At 42.8% G+C, this 19083-nt stretch overlaps 2 protein-coding genes across 12 annotated transcripts in view; one reads left to right on the forward strand and one right to left on the reverse strand.

Moving 5' to 3' along the window:
* Window positions 1-19083, forward strand: part of LOC105830964 (E3 ubiquitin-protein ligase CBL-B) — a 33612-nt gene that overhangs the window by 3491 nt on the left and 11038 nt on the right. The window lies entirely within an intron of this gene.
* Window positions 10101-18728, reverse strand: LOC105830960 (probable phospholipid hydroperoxide glutathione peroxidase). 5 transcript variants are annotated; one of them, XM_012670720.3, is made up of 6 exons: window positions 18593-18703; window positions 16359-16452; window positions 11494-11593; window positions 11304-11413; window positions 11135-11226; window positions 10101-10934 (listed from the first exon to the last, which is right to left on the reverse strand). In XM_012670720.3, exons 2-6 carry the CDS (start codon window positions 16417-16419, stop codon window positions 10719-10721), a joined length of 579 nt encoding a protein of 192 aa, XP_012526174.1. In that variant the 5' UTR covers window positions 16420-16452; window positions 18593-18703; the 3' UTR covers window positions 10101-10718. The 5 variants fall into 5 exon arrangements, with proteins under 5 accessions (XP_012526174.1, XP_012526173.1, XP_012526175.1 ...); XM_012670719.3 differs by having other exon boundaries at window positions 16359-16446; window positions 18539-18691; XM_012670721.3 differs by having other exon boundaries at window positions 16359-16446; window positions 18593-18681.

A 19083-nucleotide genomic window follows, 5' to 3' on the forward strand; every position in this document is an offset into this window, starting at 1 on the left:
CTCGCTCAGCTCGTATCCCCTTTCCCCTCCCCTCCCCTTTGTGTTCGACCTTTCCGCTTCCTTTTCCGCTGTCATCCATTTCCGATCGGATCTACGGGATGACACTTGCCTGTGTTCCACGTGCTCTTTCACGGGACGGATCTTCTTCGACCGAACGCGCGTAAAAACAAATAGAGACGAGCGCGAGCGAAGCTCGCACGTGCGCGTACCTAACCTAAAAAAAAAATCATGCGCGCGGGGGGGGGGGATGAGAGGAGAAAGAGCCCACGGCTGACGAGCGAGCGAGCGAGCGAGACGGCGAACGACCGGACGTCTCTCTATCGTTGATATTGACATTATTATCGTGCACCGAAAAGCGGGACATGTGTGTCGGCTCGTGTGTAGCCGTGGGTTCTCTGTAGAGAATGCGTTTTATCGACCGGAAGTCGGCTGGCGCACAAGGTGATGGTTGTATCGGGAATTTTTGCGCGCGGGGGAAAAGAGGGAGAAACAGAGAGAAAACAGCAGGATGCGTTTAGCGGCAGTTTAACGTCCTGTGAGGACGCTACATTAACGCAACGTTAAATGTAATATAATTGGTAAAGAGCCAGCTTTTACCTTTCTCTCTCTCTCTTTCAAAGAAGTCTAGAGTTTTCTTTTTTTTTACCAAAAACTGGAGTTTCAACTTGACCTCTGACGATTGAGTGCAGAATACATCAGAATTTAGTTTCATGTTTTCTCTACATCGATCATACCTTTGTCTTAATCGTCTTTAATAGCTCTCATAATTTTAACTCTTAATTTAATTTACTGTTCATCATTTTCTGCGAAATGAACGACGGAAGAGGTAAAACGGAAATCGGTTTTTATTTTCTCCGTTTTGCTATTTTCACCATTATCTACGTTTATAATGAGCAGCCGGGAATTAAAATTCCAAGAAGGGTTGATTAAAAGTTCAATAACGCTCACACAGCCGCTCCCATTGCAACTCGAGAATTCTCCCCGTACCTCGATATTTTCGTCTCGGGAGAACGAGAGAAAAATCTATGAAAGAACTGTATTATGTAAGAGGCCCCCGAGAACCCGAGAGTATCATCTCTCACGAGAGCACGTCGTCGTGGTGTGTTACTTTTGTAAAGCCCGAGGAGGAGCGTCGTCGTCGCCGCCACCGCCGCCGCGCGCTCTCTGACGTCAATCGCGTGTGCTTGACCCGCGACGTCGCGATTTAATGCATTCGGCGGTAATAAACGAGAAGAATGCTTTATCCGGTTGGTCGGACTCGCATTTACCCGTCGACGGCGAACTGTCGTCGCGCTGGCGCGCGCGTGCTGCGCCGCCCCCGCCTGCCCGCGCCCACACGCGCACGCACACGAATACGTACACGCACGGGGGACAAAGGCAGCCGCCGCCGCCGCCCCCCTTCCCTCTTCCCCTCCACTGTGTCGCGCTGAAACGGTAAACGCACTCTCGGCCGCGTGTGTGCGGGAAATGGCAGATACCGCTGCATTAGCATAAAACAACTTCCGGTGTAACGATTCCGCCGGCGCGGTTCCTGGAGCGACGCGGGAATCAACGTCCGGCCTCGGGAAACCGTTACCGTGACGTTGTTACTGCTGTCATCGCGACGACACCGTTTTACTTCTCGTCCGTCTCGCGTTGGCACCGCTTCCACTCGCGCGCGCGCGGGCCTGCTATATATTTACGAGATGAATGAGGAGAGAGGCCCGGAACCGCGTCTTGGAGCTCCGGCTGACTCCGCGATTTTGCGACATCCAATAGGAACTCTTTGCTTTTTCGAAAGGAAAAACAGAGCTCTTATATCGCGGCTGCATGGTCTGCCAGAGCTCTCAATCTTTTCGGATCGCGTCGTAACGTTTGCCGATGATGTTGACAATCGATTCGACAATGTTACGTCACGTTACAATTACGGATGTATTATATGTAATTGATTTTTTTGATATCGAGGGATATATATCGCATTGTTTAACGAAAAAGTTCGCCTAGACTGCGAAGAAATTTTGGGAGACGCAGTGACTCGAGCTCTACTTGTTTTTTTTTTTAATTTCTTTTATAAAATGATTAAAATAGCATCGGATGTTCCGTTCTCGTTATGGCGGCTGAAGGCTAATTTTCTATCGATTCCGCGGCTCGGCGATGCATCACCGGAGTTGTCGAGGGTTAACATAATGGATTATTAATAGGATGTCACAGCGCCGCGTGACACGAAAGGAGAAAAAAGGAAAGATAATAAAGCCCGTTAGAATCATTTCTCTCCACATGATTTCTAAAAAAATTGACCAATATTTACTTTTCGCCAGTCACTCGCGGTCGACGGCTTTGCCATTTTTCTCATGCATCCCGCGATTCCGACGAAAGAGAGATTACTCGACAAGAAAATTACCGGAATTTACGTCCCGCAATTATTTTAATCACCATTCCGCGAACGTGACTAACGAAATAGATTAAATACACGCATTTCCGAAGGAAAAAAAGGAAGCACGTGCTCGCATCTCAATATTTCGATTCCTCGTGTCTTCTCCACAGTCGCGTCTCTCACTTCTCGTGCGGGTTGACCCGCGATCGGGCAAGAAGAGGAGGGCGGGAAGGGCAGAGGGGAAGGACAGGGATCACACCTTGCGCGCGAGTTCGCTTCCGGTGTACGTGCGCGCGCTACATCCGGCGACCTTGCGGCCGCCCGCCCGCCATCCCTCCCGCGCGATCGTCCCCGATATGGTATCGACCGTTATCGTCACCCGCGGACGCACTCTTACGGAATTAATAGGAAAATGTCGCGCGACGCGCGCGAGCCCCTCGCCTCGCCTCGCCTCGCGTCGTTGCATCGCGACCGCGTGGCACGGCGACGGCGATGACTTATGTGTCGGCCGGTATATAAATAAAACGGCGAGCGGGAGAGAGAGAGAGAGAGAGAGAGAGAGAGAGAGAGAGAGAGAGAGAGAGAGGGGGGGGAGAGACAGAGATAGAGAGACGAGTCAATTCATGAATGACCGCTTGCTTGGCGCGGCGCGGCGCGGCGCGGCGGCGCGTATTTCGTTGCGCGCGCTCGCTCGCTCGCTCGCTCCTTCGCCGGAACGTCGAACTTTGAACATGCGCGTCGATATCGAGACCCTCGTTCGTCAACCCGCGCGAACCGCGGACCTATCATCACGACTACGTAGAGACTACTACGACTCTCTCCATGGACGTCGATCCTTCTTTCGCGGCATCTCCGTAACCGGATTTCGGAAATGCTGCGTCTTCAACGCTGGAGTCATCTCTCGCGCAATTTTTTTTTTTTTCGTTATATCTATCTTTATTTTAATAACACTTGAATTACGTAGTAATTTTACGTACGCACGTTGTTTCTTTCATTCATAAAGAGATATTTCTAAAATGTTATTCTTTTTGTGAAATGGCAATACTGGCGTCTCATAATTTGCAAGATGATATTTTTACCCTTATTCTTCTCAATAATTTTAATAAAGCATATCACATAATATTGTAGTTTACTTATGTCTAGGGGAAGAAGAGAGAGAAGAACAAGAAATTATTATTTATATCTTTAGTATGCATAAAGCACTGGTTCATTATTTCCCCCTAGGCATTAATTAAACGCAGTGTATAATTATAAGAATCATAACAGAGTGTACCATTGTGATATATCGCTTCTTAGAAATATTTAAAAAGGAACAAAAGCCATTGTTTTATTGTTTGAGATATAAATAATCTTATGATTTTAGAATTTATAATGATATATAAGAAATATTCAAACACAATTACATGAAAACTGAGATAGCGAACATTTCTCTGTAAAATAAATTCTGTTTCTATAAATATACGTAAATATACGTAATTTCCGCGAAATATACGTAAGCACGAAATATATACTCGTGTATGTAGAGCATAAAACGTAGTTTTAACGTACGAGTTAAACAAATAAAAAAAGCAACTTCTGTATTATACGTATTGGAAAAATCTATTTTTTCTGAATCCTTAGCAGTTTTTTTACTATTATCGGACATGTTGTACAAAAAACTTTAATGAAAACACAAAGAACAAAATTCCAAAACGTTCCAGTAGCGTATAAAATATAAAAAATATATCAATACATTTTAATCATACACATTTTTGAATGTGTATTTCTTATATTTATTCCTTAAGAAAAAATTTTTAGAATAATAGTATTAATCGCGAAACGCGATCAATATTGTCAGAAGCAGGTTCTTTTTTCATAGAAACGTGATCGTTTATATGCAGCGTCTAACATAATGTTTCTCTATAGGAAAACGGTCTGGCATTTCGCAACATATAGGATGCGGACGATTGCAGCGCGATTAGCATGCGGCGAGCCGCCTCGATTACGCCGATGCGCGAACCTTCAGTTTCCGGTCAAATGATCCGCGAACATCCGGTCCCCGGCGTGTGCGTACACAATGCCGGCTCTTTTAAGCCGTGAGCAACACAGCTCGTGTCGACAGTGTCGTAACTAACCGGCCACGTCCCCCGGGATCGTACCAAGTTTAATCTTCCGGTCCGGACTAAATGAGGGGCCTCCGACAGAGAAGTGTCACTCGCAATTAAACGCGGTACGCGTTTCGTCTTTCACAAAAGAGTCCGAGTCGGCACTCAGTCTATTTACAATGTAACGGATAACATTGTAAAAATTACCCTTCAATATTCTATTAAAATGTTAATCCTTCGAAGAAGAATAGACGTTCAGCCCGTAAATGGCTTTTTTTATTTTCAGAGATATGGGGGAATTAATTAAAAAGGACGCGCATAATTTTTTCTAATAAAAACCTTCCTCCCCATGATTTCCTTTCTCTTCTCCTATCGTGCCTTCTTTCTCCTCGTCCTTCTCTCTCGTTGTGTTTAAACATATAGTTATATACGTACACACATACACTTGTGCTTGTAAACATGCAAATTTTTATTCCTTTTCCATATTTTTTTTACAAAAATAATAGATTCCAAAACTTTTACTGAATTAAAAATCCCGCGCACGCCTGTTGTGCGTGTTTGTGCTCTTGTGTGTGCGTGAGTAATAAAAGTTTTTAAACAAATTTTTAAATGCAAAAAATTCCGTCTAAAAAGTTGTTGAATTAACTGTTTCCTTTTTTTTCCTCCGAGTCCTCACCAAACTATTTGATTTCATTTGATACTTTTTAATCTGACAAATTAAATTCCTTATAAAATCAAAACTTTGGCGTATTACAGACTCGAGTACAAGTTACAACTAATATTAACTGGACTTGCAAAATCCTCGGATTTTCTCGCTGCTTCAGTTTTACGCGTTTTACGAGATGCTTGACATTTCTCAAATCCTTACAACACGATGTAACGTACATGACTGCGGCAATATCATTCCGTGGCTACATTTGAATGCACGAGATATAGAATTTTTTAAAAGCAGAAATGCAAGTTCAATTTCACGCGGAAAGTTGGGTTCCACGAATAAATCTGCCGTTCCATCGCAATGTCTATGCGATGGCAAAATCCGGACGGAACACTCAGGAACCGACGTCTCATCGATTTCCTTATCATCAAATTTTCATTTCGGACTGCGCAGAGGGGACGGGGGGGGAAGCTTACACCCGACAAATCGGCATGCTCTCAGAGAGAGCGTTCACGCTGGTCACGCGGTCGTACATTACGCATGTACATCGGTGCGAAAGGCAGTGGGAGGCCTGTGGTGGCCGCTGGTCCCCCTCTCTCTCCTCCCCTTCCCTACCCTACCCCACCCTATCCCCGTTCGGTGAGTTAAGCTCACATCCGCACGTGAGTCGAAGCGGAAGGAAGGGGACGTGACGTCGCGATTAAGGCGAATTAAAACGAGCGAGTCGCATGAATCGGCGCTCTCGGAGCACACGGAGCGTGGCGGCGCGGGAAGGTTGAGGGAGGGGGGAGGGGAGCCGGCCCACGTTTATCGGCGGGAGGTTAGGTTAGGTTAGGCTGCTCCAGAGATCGAGCCGGTTTTATAGGCGTCATCGTATGTATGACGGAAATTGCGTCGACTTACGCTTCTCTCTTTCTGTCTCTTTTTCCTCATTTTTTTGGACGCCGAATTTGTTTTCCTTTTTCCCTATTTTTTCTTTTTTATATATATCAAAAAAAGATAAATATGTTTATCGCGGCAATGTTTCGAAGATTTATGAATGTCCCCGATAAAAATCTCGATTTTTGGACCGATTCGCAAACTTTTTTTCCTTTCCTTTCGCGAATTTAATCTTTAATGTGATATCTCGGTAAAGATCTTGCCGACTGAAGTCCACCGTGCACTTTTCCTCTATTCCGCTTTATCGCACACACCGCAAGTATCTCGATAGTCCCGAGACGACGACGACGTTTGTTTATCGTTTCTCGCATCTAGGAAAAAGAACAAACACCGTCGGAGGGGAAACGACACTTATACATACGACAACCGGAAATACTCATGCCGGAAATACCCTGCGAGAAACGCGTTCGAATATACGCTGATAACGCAGTTTCTAACAGGAACGTCGTCGCTAGAGAACTACCGTCGAAAGAGAAGACGAAGGATGGGAGAGGAAAGGGGGGAATAGGCGCTCGTGTCAGAGGTTCACGCGAGCATGCAGAACCTTTTGAACGGACGCAGCATCCTTGAAACATAATTCCAGCCGTTGCACTGACATTTTCCACGGTATTTTTACTGCGCATTGCGTAATTGTATATCTGGATCTTGAAAGGGATGCAGTCTCCGTGGCCATCGCCGTCGCGGGGCGGGAGGGAGGACTCGTACCCTTCGGCGTGGGCGGAAAAGGGTTAAAGTTGAAATTAGACGCCTTTGACGGCTGAACTTTGCTGATGACCGATATATAACGTCGATATGTGAACGTGACACGTACGTTCATGGAATCTGGACGAGGGCAGGCCTCCTCCGCGGAGCGGGGGGCGTAACGCTCCGTTGACGCCGGCAACGTCAACATTGGCCCTTAAAGGGAGCGATAAATGACAATTCAGGGGCTCCTTTACGTCATCGCTATCGATCAATCTCTTACGTCTTTCGCGCGCCGCACGCCGCGACGGCAGCTTCGGGCGATGAAAGGGCGAGTGAATTAAGTGGAGTTAATGGGAATCCGTTTCACGCGCGCACGAGTGAGGACCGTCTTTTTCCTCCGCTCTAATTTTTCTCCTTCTATCGCCTCGCTTTCGGCACTCGTGTGACAGAATAAATTGAAAAACGAGTAAACCGACGTCGTTTGCCGAAAGCAGAGGGCTTAACTTGAAAGGCTTTATTGGAATTTTTCATTTCGTTCGTTTTGGACGGCAGTCGAGAATTAAGGTAGATTCCCCGAGCAAGCAATGAATGCGAAGTGCATCTTTTCTTTCTTTGTATTCAACATTTAATTGCGTCGCGGTTTATGGCGACGACCACAGCTGATTGGCGAGGGTGGGAGGATAATTCCGTAACTTTTATTCATGGTCAGAGAGAGAAAACGCTCGTCATTGACAGTCCTGGGAAATGACGTAAGCTCTCTCTCTCTCTCTCTCTCTTCTCTTCGTGGCGTCATTATTTATATAAAACCCGCGGTGCGGCCGCTATAAATGTCTTTCCTCGTACCCTATAACTTTTACTTAAAACATCCTTTTTTTCTAAAATCGATAGAGAGAGAGAGAGAAAGAGAGAGAGAGAGAGAGAGAGAGAGAGAGAGAGAGAGAGAGAGAGAGATTAATCTGCCAACGCTTTATACGGGCCTCGCCCCATATATGTGGGCTTGGCCGCCACTGGTCTTGCCTATAGTTTCTCAACCTTCAAAGGTCTCCCCCCGGTGACATATTAAGTCTACCTGGATTCTTCATAAATGTGCTCGGAACCTTTCCCCGTCCATGTTATATCATCTCGCTTTGCGTGCCCTCGTAAAACCGTATCAAGATACAATATCGCGAGAAAGAGAAAGGAGAGCGAGAAAGAGGAGGAGATTGTGTTGTGCGGATGCGAATTTTCGGGACTTAAATCTAAACTGTCGGAAATGGAAACGGCAGTTTCCAAAATGAAACTATCGATCGGCCGTGTGTGTGTGTGTGTATGTGTGTGTGTAAGAATTCTGAACCGTCGAACAAATAACTTAGCAGCCAGTCATTTTCGGGCGGAAAAATTTACGCGCGTAACGTACACGGAAAGCTAACGCCGTAATTTTATTTTATTGTTTTCGAGTAGTGTAGAGACGTTTCTTTTTTCACGCGCGTAAAAATGCAATTCCAATCCCACTACTTTCAGTAGAGCTTTCGCACGGCTAGATATGTTCAATGGTACCGACTCGAGGTCCCGAGGGAGATCGACCTACGAGAGCGAGTTGATTTCACTTCCAATAGAGAGAACGGAAAACGATGAATTTTTCTTTTTTCCTCCCCCTTTTTCCGTTATTCGCGAGCCTCGGGAGAGGCTATTTTAATGTGGCTGACGTTAAACAATCGAGACGCCTGGCGCGTATGCCCCCCTTCCGCCTCCCCTCTTGGTCTAAACGTGAAGACGAAATTTCGAGTGAAACGTCACGTTTGGAAGCGACAACGTCGGAGGAAAGTGGCCGCGTTCTATGAATGGAGGCGAAGCCTCGGGGATCAGTCGGCGGGCAAGGACGACTAATTATAGCGTTGGTATCTCTCAACTTCGTTTTGTACATTAACCATGTGCACCGTCGTCACGCACACGTGCGCGTACACGCGTGTATTACGGCGTACGCCCGCGGTACATCATACGAGATTATGATCCGACACGATAGAGGACACGATCCATTTTGATCATCATCGTCGTCGTCGTTACCATCGTCATCATTGTCGTCGTCGTCGTCGTCGTCGTAGTCGTGGTCGTCGTCAGCGCGGGGATGCGAATTCAGGACGGCGAACGTGCGTCACGCTTACCCTTGTCCTGCTGTCGGCACACCTCTTTGTGTGTGTGTGTGTGTACGACATTTCACACAACAAATTGCCGCGCGAGAGGAGCACTTGCGCGCGATCCCTGAGCTCGATACTCGACAGATAAATCGGACACGTGCGTGACGTACAAGTTGCGCGAGTTTTTCCCTCCCGGGACGTCCAATTTTAATTTTACCTGACTTTTCGATACGTCGGTATGAAAAATATCTCGCCGATCGCGCGGAACTTGGGACTAATACCTCGCGGAAACTTCGAATTATCTGACGTTCGGAGGTAGATTGGATTTGGAGCTGTTTAACCGAGAAGCTTCTTCTCTCGAGGGAAAAACCCTTTTCAATAGGGTGTTCGAACAGATAAAAGATAAAGGCTGGTCTCATAAAAATTCGTCGAAAAATCTCCCAGGGAAATCAAATGGTCCACGGCAAACAGAATTATCTCTCGCGTTTGACGGAAGAGAAGCTGACGATAATGGGATAGAGAGAGAGAGAGAGAGAGAGAGAGAAAGAAGTCGTTAGTACCGTATCTCCCGAAATTGGGGCACGAAAATGAGAGAATTGAAAGAAATTGTGACGTATCTGCCGGAGCAATCTAAACGATAAATTGTCCCGCGCGCTCCGACGACCGTCGTGCGCGGGTTGAACGCATCAACGCGCGGGAACGCTTGAAAAGGCGCAATTAAGCTAAAAGTATAGTGTTGCCAGTGACACCAGTAAACAGGCAAGGTCGCCGCGACGAACAAGCCGCGTAAACGCCGCGCGAAAGTGACCGCCGTGCGCGTTAATTATCGCGATGAAAGAAGAGTGGGCGTACATGTGCGCTCGCGAGCGCGGAATTACATTCATTCATGTCGGCGTTGCTGTTGTGGCCGCCGAACAGATGTATTGGCTACGTACCGAACTCCGCGCCGGTTCGAAGTTTCCAAATTAATTGATAGCAATTCCGCGTTTCTCAAGCGTACACTTCAATCGAGCCGGAATGAAACATCGATTTTGATCCTTTGACGCACAACATGCAATTTCCGCGTTTGTACAAGACTGTAAAGCCGAAAATAGTGCGAACGCGAGACAGCAGATTGTTGCGTATCAACGAGGCGCGATTTGTATCGAAACCTCGGTTTCCTAGATCGTGAATCCGTAATTTATAGAGATACATTTCTGCAATGATAGATATATCTCTAAACATAGTTTGAAATTCGCAGAAGATCGTGTTTGAGGTCTTGAATGAACGTGTTTTCATTAAACATATATTTATTTATCTCTTACATATCGTAAGAAAGTTTTACGTTACAATAACATGTTTCTGATTTAATATAATTGTTTAGTATATCTTAGTGCCTTTATTATTCAACATGATGCTAAACATATTGAAATCGTAATTTCGCTGGTGCGAATTAGTATAGATAATTATTTGATATTAAATATTATAGAAATATTGTAGAATGTAGAACAAAGAAACCAAATTAATAATATTAATAATAATTTCAGTAATGTACAGAGAAGCAGAGCTAAATTTTGTGGATATATAAAGATGAAAAATATGTAAATACGTAATATTGATTTCCAGTTATTTGAGAAAGTTATAATTATACAATGTCATTATGAAATGTAAGGTATATACACTACGTTACATTAAGAACATTAAAAAAAATAATTTATTGTAACGCACATAATAAAAGAGAAGGGAAAAAGTTTCCCTTTAATATATTAAGTATAAAAATATATATGTGCGGAGCTACCGTAAAATCGACCAAATCCATAAGTATACTATGTAAAAATTTCAAGATTTATTAATGTAAACTGCAAAGAATATCTATCGTATAGAAAATATACTACACGAAAATAGACGATTTAAAAATATTTTTCAAGAGAGCTCTTCAGGCTGCTGGGATTCACATTAGGACCGTGTCGTTCGACAACCTTGCCCTCTTTATCCACGATGAACTTGGTGAAGTTCCATTTTATGAAGTTACCCAATATGCCACCTTTCTCCTTCTTCAGATATGCCCAAAGGGGATGCGTATTATCTCCGTTCACGTCAATTTTCTCGAACAAGTCGAATTTTACCTGTAAAACAAATATCGGATATGTAAATAATGTGAGTTTACTCATCGTGGAACGTAGACAATTGTCTCGTCATTGCCACTATTAATACTATTTGATAATATTATACTATTTATAATATTAAATTTTCTTTTTAATTGAATATAATAAAATACGATATTCTTTTGGTCTAATACATTCATAAAGATTCGTAAAGACTTTACTTTCTGGCGATCGGCAAAACTGCAAATCTCGTCGCTGTTTCCCGGTTCTTGCCCATTGAATTGGTTACAAGGGAACGCTAGAATTCGTAATCCTGCCAAACAACGAAAGAGGAGATATTTAATACTGTTGCTTCACAGCTTTTGATTTTCCCGTGATGGTAAAAATTACCTTTAGACTCGGCATACTCGTCGTACAGTTCGTTTAGTTCTTTGTAATTCGTCGCTGTGAGGCCGCATTTCGAGGCGACGTTTACGATCAAGCACACGTGGCCTGCATATCTGAGCCAACACAAGAGATGATATTACATCTTTTGCACAACGTGACGTTACGCGACACGTACAGTCGGGTTTATGCTTACTTGGACAAAGGGACTTCCTCTCCCTTGATGGAGTTTGCCGTGAAGTCGTAAATCGACGTGGCCGATTTGTAATCCTTGTTTCCGCTCATCGCTGCTGTAACTGCAATTGAAAGTTTTTATTATGATAGATATCGCCTTGCGTTTCGCGAGTAACAGATAATTCATTTTGAAGATGTTAATTCGATTACTATATTTCTTAATTATTTTCACAATTTGACGTTAATTGATTTTTTATATCTACAGTAATCATAAGTTGCATTCATTAAAAGGATAACAAGTGCTTTATGTTTTATTGTTCTTTATGTATGGACAAATAATTACTGAAACATTGTAAGTTTTAAAGGAAATGGTTAACACTTCAAGAGAATTAAAATGTAATAAAACACAATGGATTGATTAAAGTCGATTCAACTGGTAGATTTTCACTGCAAAACATATCCACTCTAAATTCCACGACTATAACGGAAAAAAGTGACTTTTTTCCACTTTAAAGAAGTGTGAAATTAAAACGAAATTATATACGTAAGACATTGTCTTATAATAATGTCCTTTACAAATAGAACGGAAATTTAGTTAATTTTGTATTCTTTTTCGGATACAGAAAAGAACATATCATCTGGAAGACAATATTTTATTGCATTCACATATACATTATATATATACTTATAAAACATTACATATGTGACCAGATTATTCATATGAATAAATAAACTATAACGAAAAAAAACCTTTACCCATAACAAATGTATTATATCAGTTTAACATATAATATATATGAGAGAAAAAGAAGGGATGAGCACAGAAATCCAAAATAACAATAAAAATCTAAATAATAGCAAAATGCTCATAATCCCAAAACGACTGCTTCTTCCGCAGATGCAACAATTGTTAGTTGATCAATTGTTAGTTATTAATCTCGCTGATCACAAGCCAGGCAGTAGCATCATTGTAAAAAATTTTTCGTCCAGGGAAAGGTAATAGTAGATCGTCAAATGTTGGAACTTTCTGCATAAATCCTATCTAAAAAAAGGCATGTAAAGTCGATTGCTCGTATTTCTCGAAGTTTATTATTGTCGCTTTTCCGCGATGCCGATTGGTTCTCTCGCTGCGCATACTTCGTGTTGCAAGAGTAGCTGTCATTGCAATTTTGACAGCTGTCAAATTTGTATAAATATTATTTATACATTTATTGTTGTAATTTATTTTTAAAAAGTAAAAAATAAAGAGTTAAGTAACGCGCGCGAAGCGAGGAGGGAGCACGGAGTGAGCGAGTGAGTGAGCGAGGAGTAAGTGAGAAGTGAGAGAGGAGTGAGCGAGGAGGGAGCACGGAGTGAGCGAGTGAGTGAGCGAGGAGTGAGCGAGTGAGTGAGCGAGGAGTGAGTGAGAAGTGAGAGAGGAGTGAGCGAGGAGGGAGCGAGGAGGGAGCGAGGAGGGAGCGAGGAGTGAGCGAGTGAGTGAGCGAGGAGTGAGCCGGGAGTGAGCCGGGAGTGAGCCGGGAGTGAGCCAGAAGTGAGTCAGGAGTAAGCCGGAAGTAAGCCGGGAGTGAGCCGGGAGTGAGCCAGAAGTGAGTCAGGAGTAAGCCAGGAGTGAGCCGGGAGTGAGCGGGGAGTGAGCGAGAAGTGAGCGAGTGAGTGAGCGAGGAGTGAGCCAGGAGTGAGCTAAGAGTGAGCGAGGAGTGAGCCGGGAGTGAGCCGGGAGTGAGCCGAGAGTGAGTCAGGAGTAAGCCAGGAGTGAGCCAGGAGTGAGCCAGGAGTGAGCCAGGAGTGAGCCAGGAGTGAGCCAGGAGTGAGCCAGGAGTGAGTCAGGAGTGAGCGACTGGCTGGCTGGTTGACAGTGAGTAAGTGCTTGAGTAAAGAATGAGTGAAGAGTGAGTAAGTGAGTGAAGAGTGAGCCAGGAGTGAACGAGGAGTGAGCGAGAAGTGAGCGAGTGAGTGAGCCAGGAGTGAGCGAGGAGTGAGCCGGGAGTGAGCCAGGAGTAAGCCAGGAGTGAGCCGGGAGTGAGCCGGGAGTGAGCCAGAAGTGAGTCAGGAGTGAGCCAGGAGTGAGCGTGGAGTGAGCCGGGAGTGAGCGGGGAGTGAGCGAGGAGTGAGTCAGGAGTGAGCGAGTGAGCGACTGGCTGGCTGACTGGCTGGCTGGTTGACAGTGAGTAAGTGATTGAGTAAAGAATGAGTGAAGAGTGAGCCAGGAGTGAACGAGGAGTGAGCGAGGAGTGAGCGAGTGAGTGAGCGAGGAGTGAGCGAGGAGTGAGCGAGGAGTGAGCGAGGAGTGAGCCAGGAGTGAGCTAAGAGTGAGCGAGGAGTGAGCCGGGAGTGAGCGAGGAGTGAGCCGGGAGTGAGCCGGGAGTGAGCCAGGAGTGAACCAGGAGTGAGCCGAGAGTGAGTCAGGAGTAAGCCAGGAGTGAGCCAGGAGTGAGCCAGGAGTGAGCCAGGAGTGAGTCAGGAGTGAGCGACTGGCTGGCTGGTTGACAGTGAGTAAGTGCTTGAGTAAAGAATGAGTGAAGAGTGAGTGAGTGAGTGAAGAGTGAGCCAGGAGTGAACGAGGAGTGAGCGAGAAGTGAGCGAGTGAGTGAGCCAGGAGTGAGCGAGGAGTGAGCCGGGAGTGAGCCAGGAGTAAGCCAGGAGTGAGCCGAGAGTGAGCCGGGAGTGAGCCAGAAGTGAGTCAGGAGTGAGCCAGGAGTGAGCGTGGAGTGAGCCGGGAGTGAGCGGGGAGTGAGCGAGGAGTGAGTCAGGAGTGAGCGAGTGAGCGACTGGCTGGCTGACTGGCTGGCTGGTTGACAGTGAGTAAGTGATTGAGTAAAGAATGAGTGAAGAGTGAGCCAGGAGTGAACGAGGAGTGAGCGAGGAGTGAGCGAGGAGTGAGCGAGTGAGTGAGCGAGGAGTGAGCGAGGAGTGAGCCGGGAGTGAGCCGGGAGTGAGTCAGGAGTGAGCGAGGAGTGAGCGAGGAGTGAGCCAGGAGTGAGCCAGGAGTGAGCGAGGAGTGAGCCGGGAGTGAGCCGGGAGTGAGCCAGAAGTGAGTCAGGAGTAAGCCAGGAGTGAGTCAGGAGTGAGCCAGGAGTGAGCGAGGAGTGAGCCGGGAGTGAGCGGGGAGTGAGCGAGGAGTGAGCGAGGAGTGAGCAAGGAGTGAGTCAGGAGTGAGCGAGTGAGCGACTGGCTGGCTGACTGGCTGGCTGGTTGACAGTGAGTAAGTGATTGAGTAAAGAATGAGTGAAGAGTGAGTGAGTGAGTGAAGAGTGAGCCAGGAGTGAACGAGGAGTGAGCGAGGAGTGAGCGAGTGAGTGAGCGAGGAGTGAGCGAGTGAGTGAGCGAGGAGTGAGCCAGGAGTGAGCGAGTGAGTGAGTGAAAAAAGGAGGGAGGGAGTGAGCCACGAGCGAGCGTAACTAGATAAATATGTAGCTGGGTAGCTAGGTAGCTAGGTAGCAGTAAGTATGCAAGTAGGTATGTATGTTGGTCTGTATGTATCTAGGTAGATATGTAGGTATGTATGTATGTATGTATATATATGTATAATTAAACTTAACATTTTTTATTCAAAATTGCCGAAGACGTTTGATTTATGTAAACGAAAGATAGAAAAGATCAAATTGCAATTATTATTATTTTTAAAGTGAAAAGTCAAATAGCGCGCGCGCAGCGCGCGCCTGTAATGTTCTAGTTATACAAAACATACAAAGAATTACCGATATACCTATTAAGCATATATAATAAAATAAAAGAAAAACGATTTTAATAAAACTTACCTTCATGAGCTTTTTTATTCGTTTCTATACGCTCATGTAAAGGCGAATGATGCCCGCAAAAAAGCACACATTTGTGTTATTATTCGCGTGAGGTAACTCAAATTCGTCGCAATCACATGCCGTACATTTACCGCGTTGGTTACCGCGTCGATCGACACCCATAATTAGCACCAACAATTAGCAATAAAAATATTTACTACAACTGGGAAGAGAACAGCCGTTAAAGTAGACAAGCTAACAGACTGCTGTAACAGTGAACAACAAAAGCTATATCGCTACCGTCCGCGCCATAATTACGTTGCCATAGTTTTGTTTATTTCGTCCGCTTTAATATACATGACGGAAATCACAATCGATGACCACATCCTTTATAATATCTGTAATAATGTCTGTTTTATAATAATCATTTTCAGTCCTATTTATATAAAGGATTTTAATATATATGAATAAACTGTCACATTAAGAATTGCGTCAGTCACGCTTAAATAAAAAGGACACGTAAGAAATCCGTTCTAATATTATATATTGTATATTCCGTTTTAAAATATAAATGTCTTTTATACATAAAAAGGATATGTTTTGCAGTGTTTGTTAAAATTCAAATAATTACTTTTTCGAGACATTACATTTGAGAGAAATTTCTATTGACGTAAAATTAAAAGTGATTTGTAGTCACATTTAAAAAAGTGATAAATTAGTGATAATTGCATACTTTCAATACACATAATTTTGCAGTCTAAAAATTGTCTTTGATATCGCAATTGCTTTCATGCTAAAACACCAAAAATGAGTACAATGTAACAATATCTGATAAAATAAAATAAAATTTTGTAATGTTCTCTAATTGCACGATTTATCAGCCTGAAATGCACGATACATGCAATATCGAGAGCGCACTCCAATCTTCTATCGCGTTTTAATTAGTATTATGAAAGGCAATCGAATCAAGAGTGAAGCATTTAAAAAAATGTTTCCATCTTTCAAGCTCATTTCTAATTATTTTTACAAATAGATCGTTCCGACAGTAATTATTCACAATCGACAGATTAATGCTCATCGTTAGCTGAAGGGGAAATGACGTAACGATGAGAGAGGAGAGAGAGGGAGGAGTAATTATCAAATTACGTGCCTGTGAAATTTCGGGCTAAGTACACGAATCCGGTGGGTAGCATGAATTTTATAATGCGCATTTCCGGTGTGCCGCCGGGACCCTGCTCCTGAAACTGCCGATACAGGAAAGAAGGGGGGAGAGAAGAGATAATGTTACGAGTTCAATCCCCCTTTAATAAAAAGAATTCGGGAACTTTATCTCGCAACTTATTCACGATTTTCTCACGATTGTTTTGTTCCCTACCATGAGAGAAAGGAAAATATTAGAGCATTATTAACGATTTATATGAATTTATCATATTATATTATAAATTAATATCGTATATCATATTTTAGAAAAATATAAAAGGCAGCACAAAATTGATAAAGTTTACTGTTGACATCACGAATGATCTTTCATTATTATTACATTATATAACGTTATATAACATATAAAATAATGAAACACAAATTACAAATACAATTTACAAATAATACAACAAAGTCGAGCTGCCTGTTTATTAACACTTCATTTTCAGAGTAAGTAAGCTTCGTACGAAATGGAAAACAATTGTTATTCGAAATACAGAAATATAAGAATTCACAAAAGCTGTGAGCTATATATATGAATTAATTGTAAACTTTCGTAATTACAAAGATAAATAAAACGAAAAATGCATATCTGTATAGATACTTTGTTAAAATAAATAGGTAGTATTGGCTCTCTGCTAACGATCTTCCATGACCGACAATTGAGTGAAATAATTAGTACAACGTAACGACCGGGTTTGGAAATTGTGTAAGACCATCGTCGATATATATAAGCAAATCGTAAAACGATTACATTCGAGCGGACGAGTTGCCATTGAAACAAGATGACTGTGCAATTCCGCTGTGTAAAATAAGACAATGAAGACAAATCGACGATAGAACCTCGAATATTGGACATTTGTCATCTGAATTTATAATGAGGATTTATACAACTACGTTTTCTGATGCAGTATTCAAAGAACGAGCTTTTATCCTTTTTAATATTTAATACTGAGATCAAGATACTTGAAGACTGAATTTTTTAAATAAAAATTGAAGTAACGGTGAATCTTGTTCGTGCGCGAGTGTTGCAGATCATCAACTAAAGATGGACAAAAGTTATTGATCAATTGATGTCGACTGGTTTTTTTTTAAGAAATCGATTAAGTTCTTGAAATTTTTTAATTTTAATCCTTTTATCCACGTTTCGTTCGATGTTATTAAATTTTGTTACTAGTTAACATATAAATTTATTCATATATTGTAGATTAAGGATTTTATATTTGTAGGAATTTATTCCCCTTTTTTTTCAATTCTTTTCGTTTAATTTTCCATTTCTTACTCTCGTTTATTGCATTTAAGTCCTTAGATAATTTAGAGTGAATTCGATCAAACTTGAGTCAATTTAATCGACGTTTAAGTAATTAACAAATATTGACAGCACTCGTTGACAGAATTGCTTATTTTTTATTTAGTTTGACATAAGAGAGATTGGATTAAAAACGATGAATTGTATAGTTTTAGAGCTTTTGTTGTAAACCGGTGAAGTAATCACCCCGCTCGCTGAAGTCAAACTTTGCTTGAAGTCGCCTTCAAAACTTTGTTAATTTAATATTAATGAGCACAGTATAGAAAGAAATTGTTGGCTTCAGTTGTGTATATATAGAGGGTGCGTTCTACTTCTCGCAACGCTGCTGAAATCATTACATCCTTTATCGAATATTAAGCAAGGACAAATAACGAGCGAGAAAGTTAGGAGCGTTAAGTTAGAAGATAAAAGGCGTCCATAGAAATATAGCTATAGGCTATAACTATATTGAAATCAACTGTACAACTATGTAGAAAATCCATTTATGGATTAGTTTTGAATAGTGTTTTTTTTTTAAATATTATCTGTTGTGAAAAATGGATATTTAGCAATTTAACTGTTTCTTTCAAATTGATTATGTAGATAAATTAATTTTTTTTTAAACGTAATCCCCGTCCCTCTATCCTCCCTGTTCGGAATATCATAATCGTGAAGTATCGACGTAGCGCGCGTGCAGAATTCCGCGATCGGTGGCCATCTATCGTGCGCCGGTTTAACCTCACCAAATGATAAGCTAGCAAGGAATCTACGCCTGATTTTGCGCCTGCTATCTCGATGATATTTTCTACGAGATGTTCTCCTCGACAATTCGCGAAACGTACCGTATTGAACCTATTGAATCTCCTATGCTGGAGAAGGGACGAGTTGTCGCTTACCGCTGGGAAACGAAAAAATGAGCCAAACGAGCACCGGGAATGTCGCACCGAACCGGTTGCTGAGAGTTGTCGTTTCGTACTGAGTCACGCCGAGTCGTGCGGCTTTCGACAGCGCATGTGCCAAAGTCCACGAGTGCCTGGACACCAGGAGTGGACCGAGAAATTTCGGGAGCTTGTGTCGATTTCCGTGTCAATATACCTGACACTTGACTTTTCGGTTTAAAACTCACTTTTTTTTTCTTTTTCTATTTCCTAGAACTAGGAAAAGATAAAAAGTTGATTAAACTAAGATTAAAGTTAATTTTTTACATTGATAGAGATTGATATTAAGATGGCTCGATCAAATTTCAATTAACTCTGCGATTAAATTACAGTTTATTGACATAAATAGAATTATTTCTTGTTCAAAATAAATAGAAAAAAATTAAATTCGAAACAATAAATTACTGTTGGGTTTTGGACAAATTTTGATCAATTTAATTTTCGTTTGA

Source organism: Monomorium pharaonis, chromosome 3, assembly GCF_013373865.1.
Source record: "Monomorium pharaonis isolate MP-MQ-018 chromosome 3, ASM1337386v2, whole genome shotgun sequence".
Classification (NCBI taxonomy): domain Eukaryota; kingdom Metazoa; phylum Arthropoda; class Insecta; order Hymenoptera; family Formicidae; genus Monomorium; species Monomorium pharaonis.

Excerpts from the sequence above, each read along its gene's own strand:
- LOC105830960 (XM_012670720.3), bottom strand. The coding sequence starts at position 16,419 with ATGCGCATTATAAAATTCATGCTACCCACCGGATTCGTGTACTTAGCC. Across the intron at positions 11,594-16,358 it reads CTTAGCCCGAAATTTCACAG|TTACAGCAGCGATGAGCGGA; the intron begins GCACGTAATTTG and ends TTTCAATTGCAG. Across the intron at positions 11,227-11,303 it reads CGAGTATGCCGAGTCTAAAG|GATTACGAATTCTAGCGTTC; the intron begins GTAATTTTTACC and ends GTTGTTTGGCAG.